Source organism: Penaeus vannamei, chromosome 8 (assembly GCF_042767895.1).
Source record: "Penaeus vannamei isolate JL-2024 chromosome 8, ASM4276789v1, whole genome shotgun sequence".
Classification (NCBI taxonomy): domain Eukaryota; kingdom Metazoa; phylum Arthropoda; class Malacostraca; order Decapoda; family Penaeidae; genus Penaeus; species Penaeus vannamei.
The window spans coordinates 10,413,957-10,421,096 of NC_091556.1; the positions used below are offsets into that span (position 1 = coordinate 10,413,957).

Below are 7,140 nucleotides of genomic sequence, written 5' to 3' on the forward strand. Positions count from 1 at the left end.
TTACAGCAATGCTAATAGTGCAGCGGTTGCAACCAATAGCAACAACAATACCAGTAGTTCACAGCCAACAGGTGGCTATGGATCCAGTTTCTCTGCTCAGGTAGAGTTTATGTTCAGTCGTTTGTTCTCATTATCTTTGCAAATAGGTGAATAAAAATCATCAGACACCTGGTTGGGGTTGGTTATCTACATATTTATTTTACCTATGGCCTACGGAAGCATCCACAGGTTGCATTTTTTCGTGGAAAAGCATGAAAAGAATAAAGTGTCTTTTCGGCTCTTTACTAAGACCATTGCATAAGACTGATTTTCAAAATTCCATAATGTTTTTATTTTATAACTGATATTGTATGCTATCATCTTAAGCATGAAATGTTCGAAATATCTCTTATTTTTGCGGAAGTTCAAAAACACCCTACATATTAAAGTGGTATTTAGAACAGAAACAACCTATTCCAAATCAAAATAAATTATAATAATAGTGAACAGTATTGTATGTTAGAGTGAAGCCAAACCAAAACATTATCATTATTATTTGTACTTTCATTTATTTAACATTAGTAATTTATACTTGGTATGCTACAGCATATTACCAGGGTGTTGCAATGTAGAGCATATTTCATGTGTAAATGCACACAAAACTCATATTTTTTTAGATCTCAAAATATTTCATCATAAATCATTGTGCATAATATTTCTTATGATATTGGTATGTGTTCCTTGGACATTCACAAACTCATTTCTGTGTAGAATGTCATTATCAAACAGTGTATGCAAGTTTGTAACTACCAGAAGTCTGTAAAGATGTACCTGGTATTATCTGCAAACACAGTTCTACCTGTTGGCACTTACGTTCCTGTCAAGAAATAACCCAAGGTGGGCTCTAACACTCTTTTGTCAGTTTTTCTCATTGGTGTACTTATATAATAGGCTTGCTAATCCCCCACCAGGAAAGGTCCCCCTAATATAATACTACAGTGGAAATTATTTGAAACGGTAGTGACATTGTTAACAGTCTTCTTCCCTCCTCCCCTTCTCCCTTCCTTCTCTCCTCTCCCCTCCCTTCCATATCTCTCCCCTCCCTTCCATATCTCTCTCCTCCTTTCCTCTCTCTCTCCTCCTTTCCTCTCTCTCTCCTCCTTTCCTCTCTCTCTCTCTCTCTCTCTCTCTCTCTCTCTCTCTCTCTCTCTCTCTCTCTCTCTCTCTCTCTCTCTCTCTCTCTCTCTCTCTCTCTCTCTCTCTCTCTCTCTTTCTTCCCTTCCCCCCCTTCTCTCTCTTCCCTTCCCCCCTTCTCTCTCTCTCTCTTCCCTCCCCCCCCTTCTCTCTCTCTCTCTTCCCTTCCCCCCCTTCTCTCTCTCTCTCTTCCCTTCCCCCCCTTCTCTCTCTCTTCCCTTCCCCCCTTCTCTCTCTCTCTTCCCTTCCCCCCCTTCTCTCTCTCTCTCTTCCCTTCCCCCCCTTCTCTCTCTCTCTCTTCCCTTCCCCCCCTTCTCTCTCTCTCTCTTATCCCTTCCCCCCTTCTCTCTCTCTCTCTTCCCTTCCCCCCCTTCTCTCTCTCTCTCTTCCCTCCCCCCCCTTCTCTCTCTCTCTCTTCCCTTCCCCCCCTTCTCTCTCTCTCTCTTCCCTTCCCCCCCTTCTCTCTCTCTCTCTTCCCTTCCCCCCCCTTCTCTCTCTCTCTCTTCCCTTCCCGCCCTTCTCTCTCTCTCTCTTCCCTTCCCGCCCTTCTCTCTCTCTCTCTTCCCTTCCCCCCCTTCTCTCTCTCTCTCTTCCCTTCCCCCCTTCTCTCTCTCTCTCTTCCCTCCCCCCCCTTCTCTCTCTCTCTCTTCCCTTCCCCCCCTTCTCTCTCTCTCTCTCTCTCTCTCTTTTACTTGTAGGTGTGGTTATTAATGTTTTTATTTATTTATTTTCAGGCATCAGTTGCAGGAAACAGCAGCAGTCAGTATCAGAACAGCTACGTTAATGCCTCTAGTCATTCATCGCTGGGTACCATCACGGCTCCGAAACCTCTTACGGGGCTACCAACTGCACCTTCTGTAGTAAAAGATACTGCACAGGTATAGCATATATACATTTTTTTCCCCTTATTTTTGGGGTGTGTGTGGTGGGTGGTAGGAGGATTATCCACAGCATATTTTGGTTAATTTAGAATAAATGATGCATGATACTAATATGGGAAGGGTTTCATAAAATCTGAAATGTTTGCTTGTAGAGGGCAAATATTCCAGTTGTTCATCTACATAAACATAAAGCTTGGTATGTCACCAGGCTAATGTTACTCTGATATGGAATATTTCCATATTCTATTGTATAGTACAATGATTTTGTTTACCCATCAGAGTTATGCAGAGCAGACATCAACTGGAGGCTCAGGGTTGTCCAGTACGCTATCCACAAGTGCTTCAGTTAGTAGCAGTAGCACAAGTAATAGCACTGGTCCAACAGTGTTATCGGCCTCATTGAACTCTGCTTCTGCACATCCTGTACAGCCTTCTAAACCCTCTGTACCAGGTACCGTACTTCAGTCAGAATTATGTGAAACGGTGGTTAAATATGATTTTTTTTTTATCTGATAATTTTAGAGAAGCTCTATAGATGTGAGTGCACATCCTATATTTTAAAAATTTTCCCAGGCAAAGTTATGAGTGGATTAAGTGGTGCAGTGCCTCCAGGTGTACAACAGCATCAGCAGCCTCATATACACCAGCAACAGGCACAGCAACATCAGCACCAGCAAGCACAGCAACATCAGCAGCAGCAACAGCAAGCACAGCAGATGATGGCTCCGCATTCCCAATATGTTTCCCCACCAGCTGCTGCAGCTCTGCAGGGTGCTCTCCCACCTGCCTTCTACACAGGCCTTCAGCAGCCTGCTATGTATTCTTTGGAAGACTTCCAATTACTACAACAACGGCTGCCTCATATGGTAACTTCAATTCAATTTTTGTTTTGAGAAAACCTTTGTTAGGTTTATATGTGAAATAAAATTGGCTTTATGGTTGGGTGACATGAACATGCCGTCATGGAAAGATTTAGCTGGGGGCCATGGTAACAGGACCTTGGTATCATAAGAATTTCAGTTGTAGGTCAGGATGATGGGAATGACTTGCCAAGAGTGCACAAAGCTCATGGAAAGTGATTAAACTCCATAGGCATTTAGGAATGGGCTATTGCATTATTTTAATTGATAAGTGAGTATTGATTATACCATCCATGAGTGCTGGTACGGCTCCAGGGAAGACACTATTTTCATTCTCTTCCTGCTCTCTGTGACCAGCAGTGTAGGCTATATAACAGAAAATGGAATATTACGAAAGATTAAAATAATAACAAATAACAAAATTTTACTTATTGTTATTATTTTTGCACTGAGTTCTGTACTACCAAGAGAGATCATGTGGAGTCTGTGCAAAGAAGACTGGCTATTACCATCTGTATACAGCATATTGAGTGACAAATTTAAACATTGGAAAATGGCGAAAAAGCTAAAAAGGGTTATTCAGAAAAGAGAAAATAACATTGGAAAGGAAAGGCTTGGTGTCTTGTCACTGCATGTGTGTTTGTGTGCACTCGAGCAACAAGCCACACCCATCAGAGTGGCTACTCAGTAAGCCTATTGGCCAGATTTTGGGCCATGTGCAGTCAGCAAAGCACCCAGTTCAAGGGTTTAAGGACAAGTCTGGGCTCCCTTGGTTTAAATTAACCGATTGTTAGTGGTATTTTTGCAATATGGTGTGTAGTCCCATCGCAGTATTTATTGTACACTCAGACGGTGTATGGGACCGCGCAAGAGTGTGTGTGCTGTGGCAGTGCTACTTTCCCTCCTTTGTGCATATGTTTGTGTATATATATGAACACATATGTTTTTGTATGTATATATGAACACATATATTTGTTTATGTATATATAAACCCTTGCAAATACATGCAAGCATGCAAACATGTGTAAATGCACTCAGAAAGAGTGGAGGGCCTGGTTTTAGCATGTGCCAAAAATCTCCTTTGACGGATAACACACCATCGCCTGCACAGGCCCTGGAAGGCTGCTAGGGGGACACTTGCTTGGCAGCTGATGTCCCCTGGCCCGCTTAGCTCCCAGGCCACGCAGCCGCATGCTGCTCCATGGGATTGGCCATCAATTGCACTTTGCATAGTATGATGCCATCCGCCCGGAATCTTTTATTTTCGGCTTCAAAATATACCAGCGTTAATGGGTTAAGCAGCTCAAATGCCGTATGCAGATGTTGATTGTGATTATAGTTCTATAGCCTTAAGAAGAGAGAGAGAGAGAGAAAAAAAAAAAAAAAAAAACTTTAACCTGTTAGATCTATGTGGTATGTGGCTTGTAGGCTTGACCCATATGTAACCTATGTGGGGTATCAAAATTTCTTGCCTTTAAATTTAAAAGTTTTGTTTTTGTCCAGCAGGCTCCAACCAGTTTAGCCACTGGCCGTGACGGGAACATGACGTCGGCGGCTTACTCTGCAGCTGATGCTAAATTCCGAACTGACCAAAATTCCTCTCCTGTTCCCTCCACTATGAATCAACAAGTAAGTTATTGTTTCCTTTGTGGATCATTTCTGCAGATCTGTTTTTTTTAACTGGTAAAACAAAAAAAGCTTACATAGTTGTGGTAAGAATTACAGCACTTTGTTTATATTAATTATCTTCTTACAACCAGGGAGCACAGGCAGGTGGTACATACATCACAGCAGCTGGCAATGCAGCAATGCCCCCGTTCTACATGTACCATAATATGGCAGCAGTTCCAAGCTCCTTCCCCCAATATGGAACACCAACTGCTATAATTCAGATACCACCTGTTACTAATGCACACACTGGGTCAAACACTAACCAGTTCCCAGCAGCACCCAAGTTGCAGTATGGTACTGGAAGCTACTATGAAAACTTATCACAGGTAGGTTGCAATTCCATGTTAGGATTTATTGTTCTACCTTTCTTGGATTTATTTCCTTCAGCTAAAGATTTTCTGCTGCATTTTACAGTAAATGTTATGGAAGTTCAGTGCATGCCTTCTTTATTTATTTGTCTTTCTGCACATAGACTCAGGACTTCAAGACTGGTTACGGATCAGCGTCCCAGAATCAGAACAAGGCTGGTGGAGCATCAACAGGCTCAGCCACTAATTCAGGGACTGAACTTGGAGGTTATAAGAGTCACCTTAATAAAGTAGGAAGGGTAAGTTGCCATCTTTTTACTTTTTGTGGTTGGTCTTAATCTGCAGTTTTCTTTGTTGTACTTTGTCTCTTCTTCATAAATATTTAGCTTTGATGAGTATTCATTTTAGCCATTTTTGTTTTTAAAGCTACAACTTCATTGATATTTTCTAATTTCCAGTCATATGACAAGCAAGGTTTCCATACGGGAACTCCCCCGCCATTCAACCTGGCAGGCTCTGGCACCAATCCCATGACTGCTAATGCATACCCGCCTATGTTCATCCCTACTATCCCAGCTGCTGCACAGCACCACTCCCCTCTAATGCATCATCAGCTCCACCAGGTAGGTTTTTTATGCATGTTGAAATGAAAACCTAACATTATTTTTATTAGTGTAAGGAAATTTACCACATTATCTTGCCTAATACATGTAAGTGTTACTGGAAATTATTTCCTCATTCTCCTTAATATAAAAATTTACAAAATCAATTATATTCTTTCAGGATGGTGGCAGCTCCGGTGGTCAGCGTGCAGGGACAGCAGGTGGACAAAACAAAGGTGGATCTAAGCCAGCTTATGGTGGTTCTTACTGGGGATCAAACTGAGGGGCTCTCATCTTGAGAATCTTCTTATGTCCCTAAGGAAATCCTAACCTGGGAACCCTATAAGAAGGGGCCTAGATGATTGTGAAGTGAATGAGAAGCCTGAATACACTAGAGTGTTTTCGAGGCCGCATTCATTCCCAACCACAATATAGGTGCCTCTCAGCATCCGGAGCATCAATTTGTCAATTAGAAATGAAAATGCGCTCACAGAAGTCTTTGATTTAAACAAAAAATAAATTAATTGCTTAGATGGATGTACAAGGGTCAAAACGTAGTTGTACTCTTTAGTCAGTGCAAAAAACAAAAAAAAATACTAATACAAAGGATTTGCTTGTCTCGGTACATAATTTAATACGTGTATGAGGTAAGTTATTCCTCACCCTTATAGGTCATACTTTATGTGAAGTCGTCCAAGATGATGTAAAGTGGATATAATATTTAGCATTTGTGGCAATGGTGTATTCAGTCTTGCTCTTCTCACTTGTAAATAACGGATGCCACTGAATAAACCATGGGCGCAGGTCCACTGGCATGGTGCATTTTTCCCGCAACCTCTCACTCCACATCTTTTTATATTTACAGAAGTTTTACAGATTGTATGTTTGGGTGATAGGATTTGGCAAAGAAGGACTAGTGATTGTACACCACTAGAACAGATCTTCATATAGGATACAAATATTAGTCATCATCCTATTCTGGAGGTTGAAATGTTAACACGTTTCTTGCAACTCTTTATTGGAGGGCTCCAGTGTAATTTGAAATGACAGTTCTTTGAATTTGCCTTTCAGTGGTCACCCCAGAATAGGATGATTGTATGTTCAACTCACTTTATATTGATTTTTTATTACTTTTTTTTTCTTTCTTTTCCCCCTTTTTTCACTTCCGTATCTCTCTAGGTACAATATAATCCCATTCCTGTTAAAGGAATGCTGTATCAATGATATGAAAAGAAGCCTCTTGTTTTGTAAGCTTTTTGTGTAGTGAGATATTTCAGTTCCACCATTAAAATATCTTGAATCTAAAAATGTATGTATTATTCCCATCGGCTTGTTTGTATTGCAAAAACTTGTTAGGAAATTGATAGTTGTACAACATTTTTTCAGATGTTGCAAGCATATATTGTTTGGTCAAATAGTCTAATGGCATTAAACAGCAGTTATCTAGTGTTGATATGTAATAGTTACCTTATTTTGTAATATCCAATGGATTTGGTTCCGCTCTTTTATTACAGACAATTGAACACATCGCACAGTAGCACAGTAGACCTAAGACACTTTGTCCCCTTGCCTCTGTATATCAGTAATTTCCTGTAAATATATTCTCCATTTCTCAGTATTTCGTTTACATAAGCCAGTCACTATT

The 7,140-nt window shown here is 40.9% G+C and overlaps 1 protein-coding gene across 17 annotated transcripts in view; it reads left to right on the top strand.

Moving 5' to 3' along the window:
* Window positions 1-6,803, top strand: part of lig (ubiquitin-associated protein-like lingerer) — a 43,792-nt gene extending 36,989 nt beyond the window's left edge. For 10 of the 17 annotated variants that reach the window (XM_070124317.1, XM_070124322.1, XM_070124319.1 and 7 more), the window contains 9 exons: window positions 1-100; window positions 1,908-2,051; window positions 2,334-2,505; window positions 2,628-2,920; window positions 4,418-4,543; window positions 4,675-4,911; window positions 5,058-5,192; window positions 5,352-5,516; window positions 5,677-6,803. The exon at window positions 1-100 is cut by the window's left edge and continues 56 nt beyond it. In XM_070124317.1, the coding sequence (XP_069980418.1) occupies window positions 1-100; window positions 1,908-2,051; window positions 2,334-2,505; window positions 2,628-2,920; window positions 4,418-4,543; window positions 4,675-4,911; window positions 5,058-5,192; window positions 5,352-5,516; window positions 5,677-5,778 (1,474 nt within the window). In that variant the 3' untranslated portion in view covers window positions 5,779-6,803. The remainder of the gene's footprint in view (window positions 101-1,907; window positions 2,052-2,333; window positions 2,506-2,627; window positions 2,921-4,417; window positions 4,544-4,674; window positions 4,912-5,057; window positions 5,193-5,351; window positions 5,517-5,676) is intronic. The other 7 variants (XM_070124325.1, XM_070124320.1, XM_070124324.1 and 4 more) reach the window with 1 other exon arrangement.
* Window positions 6,804-7,140: the final 337 nt, after the last annotated feature.